This window comes from Penicillium longicatenatum, assembly GCF_028827895.1.
Source record: "Penicillium longicatenatum strain IBT 33135 chromosome Unknown contig_1_segment0_segment0, whole genome shotgun sequence".
In the NCBI taxonomy this organism is placed as follows: Eukaryota; Fungi; Ascomycota; class Eurotiomycetes; order Eurotiales; family Aspergillaceae; genus Penicillium; species Penicillium longicatenatum.
In genome coordinates, this window is record NW_026643119.1 from 1,713,261 (window position 1) to 1,735,089 (window position 21,829).

Genomic DNA, 21,829 nt, shown 5'->3' on the forward strand with positions numbered 1-21,829 from the left:
CAAAGGAAAACACCAAACGCCTCGGCAAACTATGCAGCATATTATCAAGATTCAATCCGAAGACAAGCTGCTTCACGAAGAATGGCTTTTCGATCAAGCCAGTGGCTGTTGATCAGTGGTCAAAAAGTCGAAGTCAGTGGAAGAAAAGATGGCCCCGTTCTTGATGAATCTGCCAAGTGCCAACACAGCGTGGAAGATCTCCTCGCCAGTGGGAACAATGTGTTCAGATGGAAGCAAGAACCCGTAGCTACCACGGTCTCGCAGTTTGATCTGATACGAGTACGTGGCATGGAGTTCGTGATAAAACCAGTCCAAGGCGCTGCCACCCGAGGTAATGAAGTCAGCCGAACCTGAGGTCAGGATGCCCTCGCAGGCGGACGTCACATCATATGGTTCCCCAGATGAGTGTCGAATGGCCTTCGCCAGACCCAAGGCTAGTTCCTCGAGGCTTTCGAGGGTTGGAGGCACAGAAGAGCACGTGTAAGAATAAGGATAGAGAATCTGCTGTGAATAGGAGTGCAAATCTAAGAAGCCCACAATATTCGCACGACCACTGGAGGTCTCATTCTTTGCCCACTCGGCGAGTCGATGCGATTCGAGAGCCTCGAAAGGCTCTGAGCCAGCGTAATTCTCGTTGCATGGGTTGGACCGTGTTGATTCCCCATCCCACTCAAAGTCCCAGGCTCGGTCCAAGTCAACCCCGGGACAGAATGGAAGACCGGTTGGTTGCCTGTTCTTCCGCCATAGACGGTCCGACTCCCATGTATAGACGTATCCGTCGGGATTGAGTGTTGGGACTAGAACCCAGTCATATTCATTCAAGAGTTGCGTGACGGAGTTGGACTCGCCATACTGAGTTATGAGGCTGTGTGCAATATAGGTCACGGTTGATGTGCTGATCCATTCACGAGCATGTAGGCCACCGACAATCACGATCGTCTTTCGTGGTCCTGCTGCTCTGAAATTTGAATTTGAAGCGCCTAGTCGCAGGGCTGGTATTTCACGGTTCTCATACGACAGTCCGATGCTGGTGAATTGAACATGCGACGGAAACATCGTTGCCATTAATTTCATCCATTGCTCGATAACCGTAAGCGGCTGGTAGTCGCGGAAGAAGACATCGTCAACCGTAGATACTCGGCCATCCCCCGCAAACCCATATCCACTTTTCCAGCTCTCAGGATGGTGTCTCGGATATGTACTGTAGATCATATCTACCAGATCATCCATGAGCGGGGTGTGGGCCGTGCGGAGCGAGGGGGGCAGCAAGTCGAGTAAGGAGGGAATCTGTTCCGTGGTACTTGTTAGACTACAATTGAGACAGCGATTGAAATCGCCCAATGATTGCCGCAGACGTACCATGTCATCTGTCAGGCGAATATCGACATATTCCGCCGTGATAGCCCAGACGTCTAGGATTAGTGCCTGTGATGCCGAGGCCAACGCCTCTGCCTCCCCCGGATGACGCAAGTGAAATCGGAGAACGACGTCAGTCTCATAGCGTTCTCGTACATTGAGTGGTGGGCCGGTGTGTTTGTGAGAGGAACAGCGACCGGTTCTCCAGACAGATTCGATGACCCAGTCTCGGAATCGGGTCCATGGGCGTGGCTCGGAGGCATACGTAAGGGCGGGTTGGGGTTGGGGAGGTGGCACGATACTGGAGGCCGCGGGGATGGCGGAAACGGAGGGAATCAAGGCCCCATAGAGCAGAAGCGCTGGTAGGAGACGCATGACGGTGATGAATGAGGACAGGTGAGAGTGCGGAGAAGAGGGGAAGCGATAGTTGATAGTGGAGAGCAGATAAGTGGAACCGGATTAGGATCTCTACAACCCAGGTTACATACATCCATGACAGTAACGGGTGACCTAGCTGACTGTAAGGTGTAGAATAGTATCTACTTCAGTATGTGTTCTTTTAATTCTTTAGGTATTTAGCTATCATCATGTTCAGATTATTTATTCCATGTTTTCATCTTGGACCTCTACCCCCGGTACATACTAGGTAGCAGTATTCCCAGGTGATACTATATACGCGTTTACGCCAGGCATACGTGGGCCAGGATTCAAGGATTACTCTACAGCAAGTAATGCGCGAATATTTTATAATTTATGACAATCACTATGATCTAATTGTAGCGAACTGCATCGGCAGCGTAGACCCTGTTTAACATTCCCCAGAAGTTCTAGACTCCGGTTTCCAGAACCAATGAAACCATGAAATCACTGTGTGCTCTCATCCGCGCTCAGGGCACCTTGTTCATTTACCATAACTCGTCTGCCTTACCCCTCCCTCTATTTTTCGAGCTGGATCATCTCTACCGGTTTATCCGTGTTCAAAAAAAAAAAAATACGTGCCGAACTAGTGGTGTGGCGCGCGAAGCCCAGAACCATCCCCCTTCCCGCATTCCCCTTTTTTGCAAAGCTGACGACGGGTCTCTCCACCTCCGAAATCCCACCGCGTTCTGGAACACTCCACGTCGCCATGCTCTCCTAGTTTCAGGATCTTGCTTTTGAATATTCTCAGATTTCACTGCACACTGCAAGGCACCGACCACGCATGGGTCTGAACGCTTCGGTTCTTCGTCATGCATTGGAAAGGCCTGCGGCTTGTGGCCGATAGCTCCAAACGTCAAAGTACCATTGAACCCCAATCCCAGTCCCGCCGCAGTGAACATTTGCCACGTCCAAGCCCACCGGTGTCCGACCCAAGACTCTCGGAGTCTACTGCCCGCGGTCCAGGGCTGCCCCCGATCGATGGAACCGACGATTCGAGACTCGGAGTGCCCACTGATGTTCCAGACCATGGGGCTGAATCGGACTTCGCGGGCCCCTCCTCTGCAGATACACCAAGCTTGCGACGGAATCGATTCAGCTTCATGAGGTTACGACATGCATCCGACCCGCAGCTGTCCAAGAGCTACGCCAAGGCTGGCCAGCAGGAAGCTCCACCAGTGCCCTCCTTGCCGCGTAAGTCGATATGGGGATAGGAACATCGTGATGGATGTACAGGAACGCATGGACGGCTAACGATTTCTTGTCTCATACCTGCAGCCCCTAAAATCATCACCACAGCCCCCACCAGCCACGATCTCGATCAGCCCACCAAAGAACTACCCATATTCAACAAGCTTCGACCTTCATCACGAAAACATTCCATGGAAGAGCTATCCCGGAATTCAACAGACCAGACGAGGATGAAACCATCGCGAAAGAATCAAGGGTCAACCGACTCGCAGGTCGATTCCAGCCTCTCGACATTCCAGGGTAATATGGAGGAACCGGGGCGACTTTCAACAACGTCATTACGCAGTGGAAGTCGAGACCAGATGAACTTGAACGATTCACAGCGCTCTTCAGTCACAGACCCCCGCTTCTCGGAATCGTCACGCTCCGACCAGAGCTACGGTGACCAGGCCGCATATCGCAGCAACTCCCCACGAGATGGCTTCGGATCAACGTCAAGCGCCAAGCGAGGATTCCGTCTCCCACGACTGAAGCGGAATCGCAGCCCTCTATTCCCCCTTCCTCCGAAACCCCCACCGGGACAGTCAATCCTGAATGGCCCCAAATTCCCACCAGCAGATACCCCGAAATCCGATGGGTCTGGAGACCATGATCAAATCTCGCCTCTCCCCTCACCGTCTCGCTCCTCCGTGGGGCTTGGTACCTCAGGTCAACCAACGCTATTTCGCAATGATTCGACCAATTCCAATCACTCCACTCGATCCAATCCCTCACATAAAGGTCGAGGCAGATCGTCCACCATGGGGTCCGTCGCCGAAAACCAGGACGACTTGTCTCCAGTTCCATACTTGGTGTCATCGGGACGCACCTCCACTTCAACGACCGGCCGCAAGAGCTTTGGTGATCTGTTCAGTATCTCTCAGCGATTGAGACAAAACTCGGAACCCCCAATTCCCCGCCATGGGTCACCTGGCCTAGGTGGAGCATCAACTCCGATTTCGAAGCCGGATTTGCCGCCGGTCCCGCAGAAGGAAGAGGGCGACACGCCAGCTAGCTACCTGACAAGACTGGAAGAAAATGTGCCTCGAGGCATGGTTGGTGGGATACTCTCTCAATCAGGCGACGAGTTCTTTAAAGTTGCTCTGCGGAAGTATATGCGGTCGTTTTCTTACTTTGGTGATCCAATGGACATGGCTATTCGCAAACTCTTGATGGAAGTCGAACTGCCAAAAGAAACACAGCAAATAGACCGGTTTCTGCAGGCGTTCGCAGATCGATATCATGAATGCAACCCGGGGATTTTCGCAACCACAGATCAAGCTTACTTCATTGCTTTTTCAATATTGATTCTTCACACCGATGTCTTCAATAAGAACAACAAGCGGAAGATGCAGAAGCCAGATTATGTCAAAAATACCCGTGGCGAGGGTGTCTCTGATGATATCCTGGAATGCTTCTATGAAAATATCGCCTACACGCCATTCATTCACGTGGAAGATGCCAATTTACGCGATCGTCACCTTGCCAAGCCCCGTCGCGCGTTGTTTAAGAGCACCAGCACTGAGAATTTATCCCGGATAGCACGGGATCCCGTTGATCCTTACACATTAATTATGGATGGCAAGCTTGGGGCACTGCGCCCAAGTCTGGGAGAGGTGATGGATCTTGACGATTCGTACAATCATTTTGGAACCGCTGGCCCGCCGGATATCGATGACCTGCACCAAGCTTTTACCAAGTCTGGAATTTTGCAGATTATTTCCTTGCGTTCTCGTCCTGATGCCTTCATGCAAACAAGTCTGGATAATCCTGCAGAGTCAAATCCAGGTCTGGTTGATATCAAGGTCGCGAAGGTTGGCTTGCTTTGGCGAAAAGACCCGAAAAAGAAGCGGGCTCGTTCGCCCTGGGCCGAATGGGGCGCGGTTCTCACCTTCTCGCAGCTCTACTTCTTCCGCAATGTCAACTGGGTGCGTTCATTGATGGCACAACACGAGAACTACGTGAAGAACGACCGGAAAGGCACGCTGGTGTTCCGGCCTCCGCTCGCTGAATTCAAGCCCGATGCCATCATGTCCACCAATGATGCCGTTGCCCTGTTGGACACGAGCTACAAAAAACACAAATATGCGTTCAGTTATGTCCGCCACAATGCATTGGAGGAAATTTTCCTTGCGTCGTCTGAATCGGAGATGAACGATTGGATTTCCAAGCTTAACTATGCAGCAGCATTCAGAACGACAGGTGTCCGCACAAAAGGCATGATTGCCACAAACTACGAGGGTCAACGCTACCGTACAAGCCAGCGGATCGAAACCGCCTCGCTCAATTCGCAGCATTCACCTGAGAAGGAGCCTCCGTCGCCAAGCATTGCCACTGATATTGTTGCCGAGTTCGTTGCTGCCCGCAGACAACTAATGAGCCAAAAGATCCGAGAAGCAAACGAAAAGCTTTTCGTCACACAGAAGCAGCTCGAAGAACTCTTGCGGAACGCCCGCCACCTTCAAATTCTGACTCCAGTCAATCCCCGGGCTCGTGAGAACGTCATCATGGCTGCAGGAAGAATGGCAGCGAAACTCAAATGGGTCAGACAGGATCTTTGGCGTAACAAGTGCTATCGTGAAGTGCTTCTCCGGGACATGGGCGAGGATGAGAGCTTTGTTGAGGGACGGTCCAGGTCTGTTGTTGAACAGCCGGCATCTGAGGATGCAGCACGGCTTGCCTCCATCTCGGGGCCCTCAGTGAGATCCGAATCTGGCGTAGGTCGGGCTCCTAGTATTGTTCACACGGCTTCTAGCCATGATACACACGAGCCGCCTGTGGTATCCGTTGATCAACCTGTTGATCTTGGCCTCCTACACCAACCATCCACAGATGAGATGCGTCGCCCAAGTCTCCCGGCTTCGACTACCTCATCTGATGCTGCTCGTGTTGGTCGCCCACTTTCAATTGCTGCTCTGCCAGACAAGTTCCCGGACGGACAAACTCAGTTGGAGCGTGAGTCCTCTGTTCTTAGTCGTGGTAGTAGATTTGACGGGGCTAGTCTTGGCTCTCGAGCATCTAAACTCACCTCCCCGGTGAGCTTCGATGAAGGTGAGGAACGGCTTCTCAGAGAAACTGGCTTGTTGGATCTGAGTGGCTCGCCTCCACCACGGAAACCATCCAGCAATGTTGCCGAATCGGAAGGTGAGGGCAAGCCGGATGAGTCTGCGGAAGTTTCTCAAGGTGACAGGCCTAGCCGAGTGCGACGCAGTCTCCACCGCACTCTTCGTGATTCACACCACCACATGCCTCGCCATCACTCTCGTAGCAAGAAGAACCGAGGATCGGTGTCTAGCATCCCGACACTTGACGACGATGAAAGTATGAAAGATGGTGAAATACTGTCTCGGAAGACACCTAGTTTCACTGTTCATGGTAAAAAGGCATCCATCATCACCTTTGGATCCGAGTGGCAGAACATGCCCCCGGAAGAACGCCTGAAGCTCCGGAAGCCAACGCCTCACGAGGAGCCGCGAGCCTCCGAACCTGCTATACTTGGCAGCAACGAATCGGCCACTTCATACACACCAGGCGCGCGGCCCCACTCTATCCGAAGCGCGAGCACGACAACGAGGCTCAGTTTCTGTAGCGATGATGAGCCAACTCTCGACTACTTCAAGGACGCATACGAAACTTTCGGTGGGGAGCTGCCCACCCCCACTCGTGAAAAGGATTTCTTGGATCTCTCGATTCCACCCGAGGACAAAGACCCAGAACAACGTTCGGAGGAAAACACACTCCGTCCAGCATCGAGTTCTGGCTCCGCAATCTTCGGTCCCCGCCTCATAGCAACTGATGACAAACCTCCTTCATCCACCAATTCGCTCGGTGAACGAGCTGTGGACACACCCTCCTCTGAAAACCTACGGCAGCAAGCTGTAGGAGCATGAACGTGTGATCATTGTCTCTATCCCTCTCACTCCCCTATTTCCTTCCTCTCTCAGCACAATCACCTGTATAGCCATACCCTTTCTCATCTGCTGTTTTACGACTATTATACCCCTTTCAGCCATTGCGGTCTGCTTTCCCTGGGTTTCTTTTTTGCATTGACGGCCGCCAGCCGATCTCGGATTTCTGATGGGTTTCGGATTGAATTTGTATTCTCATTATTTTGGGAAGCATGGGAAGCATTCATTGATGCGACGTCTTATCTCTTGTTCAATTTACTAGCGTCATTCTCCCTGCGTGTTTGGGAGATCGACTCTTGCATTGTCCTGCCCCGTGAGCGCGAACGTCATCCACTAGTTCGCATAGGAGTGGGTGAATCTTAGACAAAAAAAACTCATTTACGATTAATCCTTTGACTGGGTCCCAACAGTATAGCCTTACAATAGCATGTAGAAAGTACCAAGATCAAGCTCGATTGAACTTCATGCTTCCCAACTGATTACAAAGGCGGTGCCCAAGGCGGTCGTCAAACCAACCAATCAACGTTCCACAACCGAATAAACCCGCTCAATTACGACATTCATCTCCAACTCTAATCCCAATTTCCCCAAACACCTCAGCTCTAACCTCAGCAACAATGGCGCACTCAAAGCGCAACACCTCCCTTCCACATTTCACCGCGTACGAGCGTGGCCTCCTCCGTGATAGCTGGGGCTCAAAACGCAGCGTAATCGGTCGCGACTCCTTCCTCCCCTTCGCATCCTGCAAACTATGTCTTCAACCAGCCCGCGCACCCGTCGTAGGCTGCGCAACAAACGGCGACCTGTTCTGTCGCGAATGCGCGATCAATGACCTACTCGCCCAACGACAAGAGATTAAGCGTCTCGAGCGCGAGCGCGAAGATGCCAAAAAGCGAATTGCCGAGGATGATAAGTTAGTGCTAGAAGAAGCTAAGAAGAAAGAGTTAGCGGATTTTGAGCTCGTTTCTATGGGGCTTGAAGCGGGTTCAAAGCCTAAGGGGATGAAGCGGAAGGCGGAGGAGGAGGCTGTTGCGGCGTTCAAGGCTAGGGAAGTTGTTGTTGATGGGAAGCGGAAGAAGATTTTTGAGCTTGATGAGGAGGAGATGAAGAGGGTTTCGAGAGAGGAGCAGGAGAGGCTGAAGGATGAGTTGAAGAAGCAGAAAGTTTGTTGTTTCCAACTCAATTAGGTTTGTGGCTGGAGTTGAAGCTGATTTGATAACAGTTCGAGTCGAGCAAGTCTGCGTTGCCGTCTTTTTGGGTGCCGTCTTTGACACCGAATACGGATGCGGATGAAATTGCTGCGAACAAGGCTGTGAAGCTGGCGCCTATTTGTCCTGGGTCTTCGGAGACGAATCGACATACTTATTCGCTCAAGGCTCTGGTTGAGGTGAAGTTTACGGAGGAAAAGGGTTCAGATGGATCTACGTCTCGAGTGTGTCCGAGTTGCAAAAAAGCTCTTAGCAATGGGCTCAAAGCTATGCGTATGTTTTTGACAATTCATGAGTTGGGTTGGGCTAACTTTTCTAGTCACTAAACCATGCGGCCATGTCATTTGTTCGCCTTGTGTTACAAAGTTTATGACTCCACAGGATACGCCTGATCCCCATGCTTCCAAAGAAGAACAGGAGGCTCATCGACGGATATTATGTTATGTTTGCGAAACAGATCTTACGCCAGATTCCAATCTAGAGAAAGCGGACGGAAAGAAGAAATCCAAGAAGAAGGATAAGGAAGGCATCAAGCCGGGCATGGTGGAGATCAATTCCGAAGGCACGGGTTTCGCAGGCGGCGGCGGTAATGTGGCTACGAAGAAGGGAGTAGCATTCCAATGTTGAATGCTAAGAAAAAAAAGCTGTACAAAAATAAATGCGGTCTTTCTATCGAGGGCTCAAAATACCCATGACTTGCCCGAGGGCCAAACGCCCGAAATATGCACTGACCATGTCCTTGATATGTATACACAGAGCCATCTGGCTAAAAATATCCTTCAGCCCCTCAAGTTTAAGCAAGCTTCTTCTTGGTATTGTTGAACTCGCGAACGGTGATATCGCACTTCACCTCCTGACACAATCTCCGCCGACGGCTAAGATCAAGCTTAGCCGCAAACTCCAACCCAGAAGCGCGCTCCAACACCTCCAAAGGAACCTCAAAGCTTGACAGACTCGTCTGGTTGGCAATCCGAGCATTAGGCAGCACAAACGCACCAAGCGCAACCTTGCTATTGGGTCCACCAGATCCATCCTCACCATAGATGACCTTGTAGAAATGAGTCGGCACAGCAACATTAGGCGGGCTGCCAATCACCTCATAGTTCACTCTCCACTTTCCATCAGGGTCCCGATGAGGCAGGTACAATGGTCCAGTCACAACCCGAACAGAGGGGTACTTTTGCGTAAGATTCCGGCAGAAATCCTCAAAATGGGCCCAGTAATCGCGGTTGAATCCCTCGCCGACTTGCGGACACATGTTGCTCAACGCGAATGTGCCATCCATGGCCTCCTGCGACCATTTCGCGTCCGCGGCTGGCACCTGGTGTCCGCGGTCATATCCAGAACGGAAATAGTCCGATAGCTTTGCGCGGAAGATTGCCGGGATGGAGGTATCTTCAAAGAAAGTGCTGTGCTTACGGTCGGCGTTCTTCATCAACAGGGATTGCGGAGTGATGTGTTCGGCGACCCAGGCGGGATTGCGAGTGCGACGATCGTAAGCGCCGTGGAGGGGGAGCGAGGATATTTCGTCAGCGATGGGGCCTGGGAAGCCATATTCGAGCACACCAGCTGGGTCGACGGGGCCAACGGCTTTGACCTTGGCAGCGAGAGTAGGAGTTTGAGTGGTCGTGGGGACTGGCACGCCGGCGCTTGGGGGGAGTTGTTGTTGTTGTTGTTGCTGCTGGGGGCGGGCAGGCTTGGAGTAGAGGAGTGCGGTGACACCTGCGCCGGTTGCGGCACTTGCGGCCGCGATCACGGCGAGGGTGGCTTTGGACATGGTCGCAAAGTTGGTGATGGTTGGAGATGGGCGCGGAAAGAAAAAAAAATGGAGAATTGGCGCGGATAAGCTAAAGTATGGGGAACATAGGAAGTCACGGGCCAATCGATGGACCACATGCGTGTTTACTTGTGACCTGTAGATCTGGATCAGATGATTATCATGCGTGGTATTATTGCATTATTGGCTCTCGTGAGTTCGTAAGCAAATCAGATGCTCAGTCACCAGTTCGCATCTGCAGTGTTGCCTCAGGAACAAAGTTTGGGCAGCACTTGCATCTCAGCATTTGCATTCATGATGTACTCGGATATAGAGCTTCGGAATCGGATCAATGGGGTAGCTTGCCTTCATTTTTATGTTTCAATTAATAAGAGTTAGACACAATATTGTGTAATAATAGGATAAAGAACGGTGCCCAATCTGACTACTTAGCCTACCCCACATGCCATTAGTACGTGTAGTATTCCGTATAGATAATCGACTTCACCGGGGAAAAGGCTGTCAAATGCTGTATGCAACTGCATAGTCTATTTCTGGATTGTCATCTCAGTCCTTCAGTATCGTCCCATCTACATGCTCAGCTTTCATAGACTTTGATTGGTTCATAGGTTCGAAGGGGATGGGGGGTCAAGGCCTCTTGAGGACCTTGGGAGGCAGATGGCCTGAGTCGCTCCTGCAGATTATTGGGGAATAAAGGTGCAAGGATCTGGGGACTTGGGCTCTTCTCTCTTTCTTTCCCACTTCTCTGGTTTGGAATCGAAGGAAGAGGAAAGAGGCGAAAGAGCTTGACCGCCAACAGATCGAGTCCGGATTGAATGCCACTTCATTACATCACTTCTTCCAACAAGCAATGGCTGCCAGCAACGACCTCCGGGGCTGGGTAATGAGCGGTGTCTCCGGCGTGGGTAAGGCTGTTCCATCCTGCCAGCACATTTATGCGAGCAAATTAATTAACAGTCGGTAGCTTGTGTCCTCGGAGCCGCCGTCATCTGCGCCGATCTGGTCGTGCGGCGGGTCACCAATGACAAGACCTTTCAGATCGCCAACAGCAATAATTTCCTGTCGGCCTCACTATGTCTGAGTGCTGGTGTGATGGTGAGTTGCTCCAAGCTTGCCGATGCTGTGTTCCCCCAGCTTGCTAACCAATCGCAGCTCTTCACCTCGCTCTATAGCATGCTCCCCACCTCAAAGGAATACCTCACGCGCGCCAGCTTCTCCCCCTCCGCATCCGCATATATCTTGATCAGCCTGTTTCTAGCCGGTGCTATTGTGATTAGAGTTGTATCCGGCTTTGCCCACCGCTTCATCCCATCTCATGTGGTCGATTGCGCCCATACTCATGCTCCGGAACAAGACCCCGAGCGTGGCGAGGGTCAACTGGGTGCACGCAGTGAGCATGGCCAGGCCAACGGTCAAGGTCACACAGAGAGGACTCCTCTTCTGCGACCGAAGCAACCCCAGACTTTCAAGTCCACCCCTGCCGTTATACAACGGACGGATCCTTCAGCGAGAGCTCTCAAGCGGGAATCATTACGCGCGATCCTTTCACGGCGGGTCAGCTCCCTGATGGGTGGTGTCAAGGATATCGGTGATGAGGGTGGACCGTGCTATGGTATTTCCCAGACATGTGGTCAGGAATGTATCAAGGTGCTTCCCAAAGCTAGTCTGCCACCCACAGATGAGTCCGTGGAACTGGGTTCGGAACGAGATCCTGCCGTGGATATGGCCATTGACTCTATTCGGACCGCGTCTGATACGGGGTACTATGACGCTATTTCTACCCAGCATCTCGTCGGCCATGCAGGAGTTAGTGCTGCGGACTCTTCGGCCTCATCCCCGGCGCATCTCCACCAGGATGACTCTAGTCATCAGCATTCCAAAAATGTTTCTCAGCCTGATCATGACCATGATAATGCCCGTGAAGACATCGATGACGCTTCTAAACCTGCCGAGGATGGTGTACATCACCACCACGTTCCACAAAATGCCTTTCTCTCCATTGGTCTTCAAACCTCATTGGCCATCGCCTTGCATAAACTTCCAGAAGGTTTTATCACATATGCGACCAATCATGCTAGTCCAACCCTTGGACTGACTGTATTCCTCGCCTTATTCATCCATAACATCGTGGAAGGCTTTGCCATGGCATTGCCTCTATACCTAGCCCTTGGCTCCCGTTGGAAAGCCATGTTCTGGTCCAGTATTCTCGGTGGAATCAGCCAACCGGCCGGCGCTGGCCTCGCCGCTCTGTGGATTTGGACCTCGGGGCACACTGGCCATGAGAAAACGGGGCCATCCTGGGGTGTGTATGGAGGTATGTTCGCCGTCACGGCCGGCGTGATGACCTACGTCGCGTTGTCGCTGTTCAGTGAAGGCCTGGGATTGACTCACCACCGAAATATGGGCATTGGGTTTGCAGTTCTTGGCATGGGAATAATGGGTGTGAGCTTTGCCTTGACGGCTTGAACGGTTTCTTCTGATTGCACATTCACATTCGTTTTGTTTCTGCCCTGCTTGATGGATAAAAAGATAAGATCGGCCGGCGTTCTGTATTTGTCATTTGGAAGACCTTGCATAGTGCATGATGCATAGAGGGTGTGACACATTGGTATATTGTTAATCGGTGTCTTTTTCATAAACAGCACTCGATCCAGAGTTGAATCCATGTTGGCAACCATCGGACAAATTACGAAGACTCTCCATCCCCTTGTAGCTGATACTATGTTCCTACAATCGTATAGAAGGGATAAGAGAAAACTGATATTGACTGAACTCAACTATCGATACAATTTGGTCATAATGATCTCGTCTTTAAAACAAACCTAAGCAATAAATCCAATCTCAATTTGTTCCATCTCAAAGCGCTTGTACCGAGATCCTTCGAGCCCCAGAACCACCCATAATCCCACTGCCACTCGACTCCCTCAGATGATTATGATGCATCTGCCCCTGATCATCCAAATCCTCAATATCAATGCTAAACCGTCTAGGCTTAGACCAAACCCCAAACGACTCTCCCTGCTTCTCCCCAACCCCCTGAATCTGTCCAGACTTCAATCCAAATTTCTCCGTAACCTGCGCAACCAAATCCGCATGCGCACCCGAACGACTCGAACTCAATCCACTTCCTCGACTCTGAGCCCGACTAAGCAACTCCATGTGCTGCATAGCCGTATCGGCTGCCTGCGGATGGTTCTTCGCATCAGAATCACTGAGCAAATCATGAAGAACACCTTCATGCAACGTAGCTGCAGAAGCATGATCTCCCGATGCAGTGTACAGCCCCGAAAGAAGCTTTGTCATTTCCAGCGTGACGTTGTCATAGCTTCCCCAGACTTGGCGCAGATTGTAGCAGATATCGCGGCAAAGCCGGATCGAAGAGTCGATGGCTCCGCGGCAGAAACGGGTTTCGACTAGGCGGCGGCCTATCCAAACGACTACGTCTGGGGTCCAGGTTCGTTGGACGATTCTGGATGTCCAGAGTTGGGTGAGGATGGCTTCTAGGTCCTCGAACATCTCGTATTCGCCCAGTAGGGTAATAATGTCGTTTAGCTCGTTGAAGGGGAGGTCGACTATTTCGATTCCGAGGGATTTAGATGCGGATAGGAGTTCCTGGAGGAGGTCTTTGGCTTTAATGGACATCTCGCTGTAGAGCTTGTCGTCTTCGCAGCGGGTTGCTTGGTGTCCACTTAGGTATAGACAGAGTTTCGTGGCGGTTATGATGCTTTCGTAGCTGTTTAGACCGTCTGTCAAGTGTAGGAATGAATGCAGGACACCTGTAACGTCACTGGCGTCCTGGAACATGCCTGCATTACAAAGGTCGCGGACAAGACTGGTAGTCGTGTTCAAGATACCCATGTTGTAGTTCTCGGTCCGGACCTCGCGAAGACAGATAGAATAGAACTGCTTGACGATCTTGCGGTCTGAAATCGCAGTCGCGGATAGAGTGGTGCAGAAGTACTCGTACAGTCTTGTACGGGTCTCCGTCGCGACACGCGTACGCTTCTGCTCTGTCTGCAGGTATGCGAGACGGTCTCCGGACACGAGGGTCGGGATGAAGTCGTGACCAGATAGGTTCTTGGTAAAGGTCTGCTGTGTCTGCATCTCGCGGGCCATCTCGCTCATGATCTGATCATAGGTTGCGCGGCGACCGAATGCTTCCTCGAATGCAGCGACGAATACAGCATCGTGTCGGTCTCCGAGTGTCATGACCGAAGTATCAGAACCATAGACTACACGCTGGCGAAGCTCGTCCAGCATGCTGTTGCCACCGTCGATGAAGCCGCACTCTAGGTAGATTGCGGCGACCTTGCGGGCCCAATTTTTTATTGAATCCGACTCGCCACCGGCATGGAGGACGTCCGTCACATATGTGTGGACAATGGCGCAGCCTTGCTGGACGGATGTTGGCGTGCCCTGGCGGGAGTGCGCGAGGGCTAGCTCACGGAGCCAGGAGAGCGTTGTGGTGGAGAAGTAACCTTTTGTCTTCTTTGCCAGCTGGAATTCTTCTGTGTAGAGGGAGCGGGCTTCCATTGTTGAATCGCGCTTGCGGACGAATAGCTGCGCGAGCTTGTGCTTGAGCGTGATGGGTAGTGGTGCAGTCATCTGGTCGAGACCCTTGGAGGACTGAGAGGTTGATATCCACTCGCTGGTCTGGAAGGGCTTCTTGTAGAGCGAGATAGCTTGGTCGATATGCGAGTCGGAGGTCTCACATAATTCGGCGAAGAGCAGAGTGGCGCTCAGTGTCTTCTGGTGCGTGGGACCGTAGACGTTGCGACAGGTCATCACGTACTCTGAAGCGACCTTGTACTGCTCAGAGAAATCGACACTCTTGGAGTGTGTAGTGAGAATAGTCATATAGCCAATGTAGGTCTTTTCCAACATTCTCTCGACTCTGGTGCGGTCGTATGTGGTTTTCATGTTGTCCTCGATGACAACGGTAGGCCACATGTGGCGGTACACATCCAGAGCAGCATCCCACTGAAGTTCCTTTTCGTATAATGACACAAGTGCAAAGGCAGCTTCGAAGCCCTGGGGATCAACCTTGCCGTCGCGGGTTGTACACTTGTAGATGCGCTGGTACGTGCTCTTGGCCTCGTGGGTCATCTCCAGACGGTTGGCAAGTGCAGCCTCGAGATAAAAGTTCTCGATGGTATGCTGGTGAGTTTCGCCTAATCGAGTGGTCAAAAATTCACTGACAGAGTGCAGGAGAGCCAGAGCTCTGGTGAACTGGAAGGTTGTTTCGTAGAATTCGACAACGGCCTTAGCAACAGCCAACACCGACGGTACCGGGACTCTATCAGAAGAGATGAGAGATCCGAATGCATTCTCATAGACAATGGTAGCCTGTTCTAGATGCAGTCTGCGGATGTGGCAGTATGCCAGAACCAAAGCCAGGTCTGCCACAGGAGGAGCCAACTCGGTCGTGAACGCCTTGTGGGATCCGGCCTGCTCGACTGCGGGCCACACATGCTGCAGAACAGCTTTGGCACAGTCACTGGCCTCAACCCAGTCCTCTTCGCGGACATAGATGCTGGCCAAATTATGGCACAGGATCAATGTGGACACGGTAAGATTGCTGGAAGATGAGGTGATGGAGTCCAAAAGCTCAACCATCAGCCTGCGGTCTCTTCCAGAAAGAGAATGGCTATCCTCAATAGAGACAGTGTTAGCCATGCTCTCGGCAAGCGACAAAGCCAGCACTCTCGCCTCGGCGGAATATTCCTGGTTCATCTCCTTGTAATAACGCCACATCAGGATAGACAGAGAGCGATCCAAGCTGTACATATGCATTTCGCGCGTCTCGGCACGAAGGAGCTGCACACGCTGCATCATTTCAGGCGAGTGAACCCCAGTGACCTCGAGGTCTGCGACAAGCTCACGGATAATGACCTCGGCCTCGTCATTTCTGCCCTGGCGGCGCAAGAACTGATAGTAAACAAGGGCAACGTTTGCCTTCTTGTCCATCATGTCAACGGAGTCGATGTCCCGGGAGTTGAGACCAGCCCACAGGCTAGAGAGCACACCCTGTGCCTGAGCCTTCTCACCCTGCTGCTCGTACAGCTGGGCCATGAACAAGGTGTACTTGATGCGACGCTCGTCGGTAACCTCCATCGTACGAACCACAGTATCGTACTTGGTTCGCGCAATATCGCGGCTCATCTCGTCGCTACCAGTAGCAGAGAACTCGCTGGTCAAGAAATCTGCAGTCTCAGAAGACTGGCTCGAGTTTGAACCGTATTTCTGGAGAATCTGCTGGTAGAACTGCTTTGAGATGGTGAGAGCAGACTCTTGCTCGCTACGGTACTTGTACATGCCAACAATCATGCCGAGGTATTTCAAGCGCTGATTGAATTCAACACCGGTGATCTCCGAGTCGGTCAAGATCAAATATTTCATGATGTCTTCCTGTTGGGAGGTCATTGTACCTCGCTCGGTGAACGACTGGGTCATCATCTCGGCACATGTCAAGGTGATCGTGTCGGACTGACCAAGGAGCTCTTGGCTGAGCTTCCAGGCCTCGTAACAGTGCTCATCAGCATGGCTAGCATGGGCGAATTTGGACACGCGGGCACTGAGTAGCAAGCTCTGTAGTAGTGCCATTGACTTCTCGCCTAGGACCAAGCGGCGAATGTCTGTCGCTAGTCGGTAGAGTTCGACAACACTGGATCGGGTGAACTGCGATTCTCGACATGTCAATTCAAGACGTGCAAACAGAACGGTCACGGGGACCAGCTTTCTGAAGCTTGCGTTGAAGGAAAATTCGCCCTCGTCTGTCACCAAATGTGAAGATAGAAGATGCGAAAGCCAATATCGTGCCGTGTACTCGAGGACGACGTGTTTGTCGAAGAGACGATTGCGTTCTTCCATACCCAGTTTATCCATAGAGATATCGGTCTCCTCTTTGACGTTAAGCTGTACCCATGCAAGGGATCTGGTGAGGAGGTCGTAATGAGCCTCCTTCAGATTGAGCGGTGCTTTGGCACTGGCAGACCTAGCCTGATTAATGATGTGGTCGCGAATGCAGGTGTGTGCGAAGGAAACAACCCCATCGCGAGTCATCACAATAGGGCTCAAAGACTTGCTCCATCCAGTATTTTCGTGACCGAAGCTAGACTTAAAGGTTATAGTCTTCGTATCAACGGCCAAAAGTTTGTCGACTTCTTCAACCAGCAGTGGTCGCTCAGCAACAGCAAGCCACGACAGGACATATTTGGCCTCATTCTTACTGAGATCCAGGTTCTTCATATGGAAGTCAAGCAGCTCCTGCATAGACTGAGGCAGCCCTTGTACAGACTGAATAGCCTGGCCAGGAGTTCTCTGCTGTCGAGCATACTCAACAGCCATTTCCGCCCAGCTGAAGGAGCCTTGGGATCGTTTGACGATGGTATCTACAGCCGTGTCGAGCTGACCACTCTTTCCGATTTCAGAGTCAAATGCAGAACAAAGCTTCTTGTGGACATAGGCTTCCATATCAACTTGGGTCTTGGATGTCGGTACGGCGTAATGTTGAATACTCTTTGAGCCCATTCTCGATTTCAGAGGGCGGGTGAAGACAATCATCTTTGAACCCTCGTTTTGCTCAGCCAAGACTTCGCTGAATTTGTCCATGAATTCAGTGGCATCGGGGTCTCCACCCTTTATTTGGTCGAGACCATCAACCACGAACATGTACTGGATATCAGACTCCAGTCCAGTGCGAATGCCCTTCCACAGGCTGTCTTCAACCTCTGCTTCTCCGGCACCATCAAGTGCACTCTGAGCAGCCTTGGCGACATGGAAGAGAATATCCTCCTGGATACTTTTTTCAATGACGCAGTGGTCCAGCATCTGGTGCAAGATACCTTTCAAGATACGTAGAGGTAAGGTTGCAACAGGAACATCGGCGCCTGTGTCTATTAGTATGATTATTTAAGAAAGAGTTCTGTACTCACGAATAGTGTAAGGAATCACATTCCAGCCCTCGTGGTCGGACGATTCTTGCATTCGGTCGACGGTCCACTGTGCCATAGCACTCTTTCCACAACCGGCACCGCCAGTCACCAGCATGACAGGATGCTTGCCAACAGTGAAGTCGTACAGGGTGTTGTTGAACCACTCGAACGACCCCTCAGCCAGAGTATGACTACGGGAGTCAAGGATGAACTGCAGAGGACGGTCCTGTACGCCGAGGAACTGGCGAAGGCTACCAAGCTCCTCACTAGACCAGATCAATGAGCTCTGCATTACAACATTGGAAGTTGCAGCCTCGACGATAGCATTCCAGTGGGTCGAATAGCGGGTAGCATAAGTCACGAAGGCCGCATCAACATTGTGACTGATGACTGCATCAGACTCCTTGGCCTTGAAGCCCTCAACACAGCTGATGGTAGTAATGCAGACCATCTCCAAGAGATCGGCGAATACAGCAGCGGCTTCTGGCTGCAGCTCCGGAGATGGCTTGTAAACACTCTCATATTGGAGGAGCAGACGAATGCTCACAGCAACACGCCCGTACCGGCCAAAGACACTTTCAAACAGATCTGTGTTGTCGATATCAGACTAATAGCTAAGTTAGTTAATTTTCCCATACTTGCCTAGGTACTTTTAGCTTACCTCCAGGAGCATTGTTTCGAAACCCCAAATCAGCTTCGCGGCTTCGTTTGCTCCAGGAGCGAAAGCACCGATTGACTCCCGTAAATTATCAACTGCATATGCCAGCCGGGAGGCCCATCGAAGACAGCAATCAAGTCTACTTCCATCGGGAGGCATCCAGCGGAGACGTTCTGCCGCCACTGAATCGAAGAAAGCGTCCACAGTAGGGCTGCGCTGACTGACCTCGCTGGCAGAGCCACCCAATTGGGTTTTGCACTTCTGCGAGACAGCATGAACCTTCTCTTGCAGGACGGTCACCTTGTGACTAGAGCTACCCAGGGGCATCATGGTCCGTGAAGTCCCCGAGGCCATTCCAGCATCCTCGACTGACCTGGTCGCCTTGGTTGGCATGGGCTTGCGACGGGTCATGGGGCCTTGGTTCATGCCACCCATTCCACCCATTCCATTTTGGCCTAGTCCTTTGCGGGAGGACCTTTGACCGATAGCTTGTGTAAGACCTCCGCCAGGCACGCCCGACATGCGAGCCTGTGTTGTCATTCCTTTGCCTGTCTGTCCTGTCGTACTAGGCTGTTGGCCAATGACACCCTTGTCGGTGCTACTGGCGCCACCCATGTTGGCACCACCGATAGCAGCACCACCGATAGCAGCACCACCGAGAGTTGAGCTACCAATAGCGCTTTGGCTAGGTCCTCCTCCCTCTCGCATAGACTTCTGTTTCGTATGGTGTTTGCCTTCTGTGCTTAGTCTCCTCTTCTCAGAAAGCTTTTGTTCGATTCCTGGGGAGGTAAAAACATGTCCACCTGTCGAGGTATTTTGAAGACCGTTCTTATCACCAAACACATCCGAGCTGATATGTGCTTGATTGTCGAGTTCCTGGTCCATTGAGTTTTCGGTGAAAGTTCCGCCAGCAACATTGGGGTTTCCCATCATGTTTTGGCTTCCGGTCGTTTCTTGACTCATGCCTCCAGTACCAGACATATTGGTATCTTTGGTATCTGATGCAGTAGACTTAGACATACCAGTTCCTCCGGTAGTAGCTCCAAGCAGACCAGCTCCAGTGCTTGTGCCCATTCCTCCAGCTCCAGATGTAGTTCCAGAGCCAGAGCCAGTGGCACCCATAAGCTCCTGACCTGTATCTCTCTGGTCCATAACCATACCAGATCCCTCCGTAATAGGACCCTTTTTGATGTCGCTATTCGGTCCAAAAGTACTTCCCCGATGGCCAAAGAGTCGCTGGCCAACGTCGTCAATGCTCTTCTTGCTGATATCTTTGTTCAAGCCGGTTTGACCAATCGCCTCCGCCGCATCACCTTGGCTAGCGGTAGTCTTAATGTTTTCCTCCTTCCCAGTCATGTCTTTGAGATCGTTGACATCTCCAGGTGTCAGGTCTTTATCGACCTCCCCTCCCTGATCCATGGCATTCTGACCAATACCACTCTGGCCAGTGGCCTCGTTTGTTGCTTCACTTTGCCCAGTAGTATATTGTGCCGTTTCCTTGGGGGAGCGGGTCAATGACAATTTTCTGCCTATTTTCTTCGTAAACCAGGAGCTGTTACCCTGGCTCACCTGTTCGGGCTCGGGTTCGATGTTCATGGGATTGGACATGATGTGTGCGTAGTCGGATAAGATGAAAAATAGAATAGATTCGTGAAAGGTGTGACGTCAAACAGTATAGATTGAAGTTATTGTAATTCGTTGAGTTCAGTTTTCATAGTGATAAATCAAAATGGAAGGAACAAGCCAGGCTAAGCGGGAATAAGTAGTAAGTAGCCAAACTCAGCACCTCCTTCCCTTATTGCATCATAATCCAGTTCGGCTTCGCCGAAGATAGCCCCCATCATCGAGGGGGTCCATCCAAAACAGACACTTACAATGCGGTTCGAACCGGCCGGCAGTGAGCCATGCCATGATTTGGTGCTGTTCCAAGGGCTGCAAGCGGATCAACTGAGCAATTGAGAGCTCTGATTGCATCGCTACCAGTATGGGAGTAAAGTCGATGATGCGCTAGGATAGTTCTGAAAAGCTGAAGTGGGTATTTCGACCAGGTGATGTCCCCACATTAACTTTCCGTCTCGTCACTGTTTATCTCGAATCTCGATAGCTAGAACAAAGATAGCGTGGCATTACGCTCGTCTAGATTTTCCATAATCTATGTTTACAATTGGCCTCAATTGCTAACAGCAAATAAAAAAGCGCGGCCATTGGGGTTGACGTCGTCTCTTAGGAGGGCCCATGACACCTGTAGAGTTGACCTCATTAATCAATTGTATGGATGTGGGGTAAAGGTGAATGTTTTGGAGACAATGGAGCCCGAGTGGACGGATATGCCACACGAGGTCCTCTGGGTGACGTAAAGACTTTCTTGTTCTTAAACACAGCAGCTGCGGTTCGAAGGTGGTCGTGTGGCCCTTAGTCATCTCAACACCTTCACTCCGATTTAACCTTATCCCAACCCCGCGATCCATGGATACTGCTGCTGTGAGATCATTACCCCCAACATATTAGTTCTGGACAGATGTCAATCCCGAAGGTCCCGGGTACTCATGAGATCATGTCTCTATTTGGATGCCAGCATTTTTCTCTTGTGCGACGAAAAATATCAGTCCTTGTTGTCGCCCATTATTTTTGTGGGCCATTTATGTCATGACATTGACGGGAAAGAAAGAAGATCTATTCCTAAAGCAAGAAAATTGGTCGAATGATGCATATATTGACCCCCATCGAGATCAGCCTTGCTCGATCGAATCGATCTTTAGAACTGCTTCCCAAATAGTAGTTAACCAAATATCACCTGTCACTTGAATCATGCAGCCTGCAGTCATTGCTATTGGCTATTGCTGTTTCCGACTTATAGGCATATCCGCTGCCCAGATGACCTTTATATATTGTTTGTATTGGATGCTATATACTATGTATCCCTATCGCAGACTGAGAGATACCTGGAAGCCATCCCGACATCGGGACTATCACCCGGACATGGAAATATAGAAGCATACACATACATATATCTGCGTCTGAAGGGTTGAGTAAATACAGTATACTGCTGGCATCAGTAGAAGAACTAATTTTGGAAGTCGAGAGCATCTCGCTACGTATGCTTTCTCAGCGTAATATATTTCGGAATCAGATAGGTACGAATCCATCGCTACAATGTTGTCAAATAAACATGCATCACGACCCCGTAAACTGTAAAAGGAATGTTCATCTGTCGTCATGGACGACTTCTAAGCTTGGATTTCATTTGTGCAACCTTGGGAGCAAGCATCACGAGGACCTGAGATTGAATGTTTATCGGAACGCATATTCCCGGGCATATATACCATATATACCCTGGATAC

At 51.1% G+C, this 21,829-nt stretch overlaps 6 protein-coding genes across 6 annotated transcripts; 3 read left to right on the top strand and 3 right to left on the bottom strand.

The window, feature by feature from the left end:
* Positions 1-93: 93 nt before the first annotated feature.
* Positions 94-1,731, bottom strand: N7484_001425 (M14 family metallopeptidase; the record flags this gene model as incomplete). The annotated part of the gene is made up of 2 exons (XM_057111845.1): positions 94-1,287; positions 1,360-1,731. The coding sequence occupies 2 exons, from the start codon at positions 1,729-1,731 to the stop codon at positions 94-96; spliced, it is 1,566 nt and encodes a 521-aa protein (XP_056976582.1).
* Positions 1,732-2,585: 854 nt separating this feature from the next.
* On the top strand, positions 2,586-6,893 carry N7484_001426 (Arf family guanine nucleotide exchange factor SYT1; the record flags this gene model as incomplete). The annotated part of the gene is made up of 2 exons (XM_057111846.1): positions 2,586-2,967; positions 3,052-6,893. The coding sequence occupies 2 exons, from the start codon at positions 2,586-2,588 to the stop codon at positions 6,891-6,893; spliced, it is 4,224 nt and encodes a 1,407-aa protein (XP_056976583.1).
* A 635-nt stretch (positions 6,894-7,528) lies between these two features.
* N7484_001427 (putative RING finger domain protein) lies at positions 7,529-8,746 on the top strand (the record flags this gene model as incomplete). Its single annotated transcript, XM_057111847.1, has 3 exons — positions 7,529-8,074; positions 8,134-8,392; positions 8,439-8,746. 3 exons carry the CDS (start codon positions 7,529-7,531, stop codon positions 8,744-8,746), a joined length of 1,113 nt encoding a protein of 370 aa, XP_056976584.1.
* Positions 8,747-8,912: 166 nt separating this feature from the next.
* On the bottom strand, positions 8,913-9,896 carry N7484_001428 (DNA/RNA non-specific endonuclease; the record flags this gene model as incomplete). The annotated part of the gene is made up of 1 exon (XM_057111848.1): positions 8,913-9,896. One exon carries the CDS (start codon positions 9,894-9,896, stop codon positions 8,913-8,915), a length of 984 nt encoding a protein of 327 aa, XP_056976585.1.
* Positions 9,897-10,746: 850 nt separating this feature from the next.
* Positions 10,747-12,362, top strand: N7484_001429 (Zn(2+) transporter ZRT3; the record flags this gene model as incomplete). The annotated part of the gene is made up of 3 exons (XM_057111849.1): positions 10,747-10,801; positions 10,861-10,991; positions 11,049-12,362. 3 exons carry the CDS (start codon positions 10,747-10,749, stop codon positions 12,360-12,362), a joined length of 1,500 nt encoding a protein of 499 aa, XP_056976586.1.
* A 390-nt stretch (positions 12,363-12,752) lies between these two features.
* On the bottom strand, positions 12,753-20,096 carry N7484_001430 (tetratricopeptide repeat protein; the record flags this gene model as incomplete). Its single annotated transcript, XM_057111850.1, has 3 exons — positions 12,753-17,785; positions 17,831-18,437; positions 18,492-20,096. 3 exons carry the CDS (start codon positions 20,094-20,096, stop codon positions 12,753-12,755), a joined length of 7,245 nt encoding a protein of 2,414 aa, XP_056976587.1.
* Positions 20,097-21,829: the final 1,733 nt, after the last annotated feature.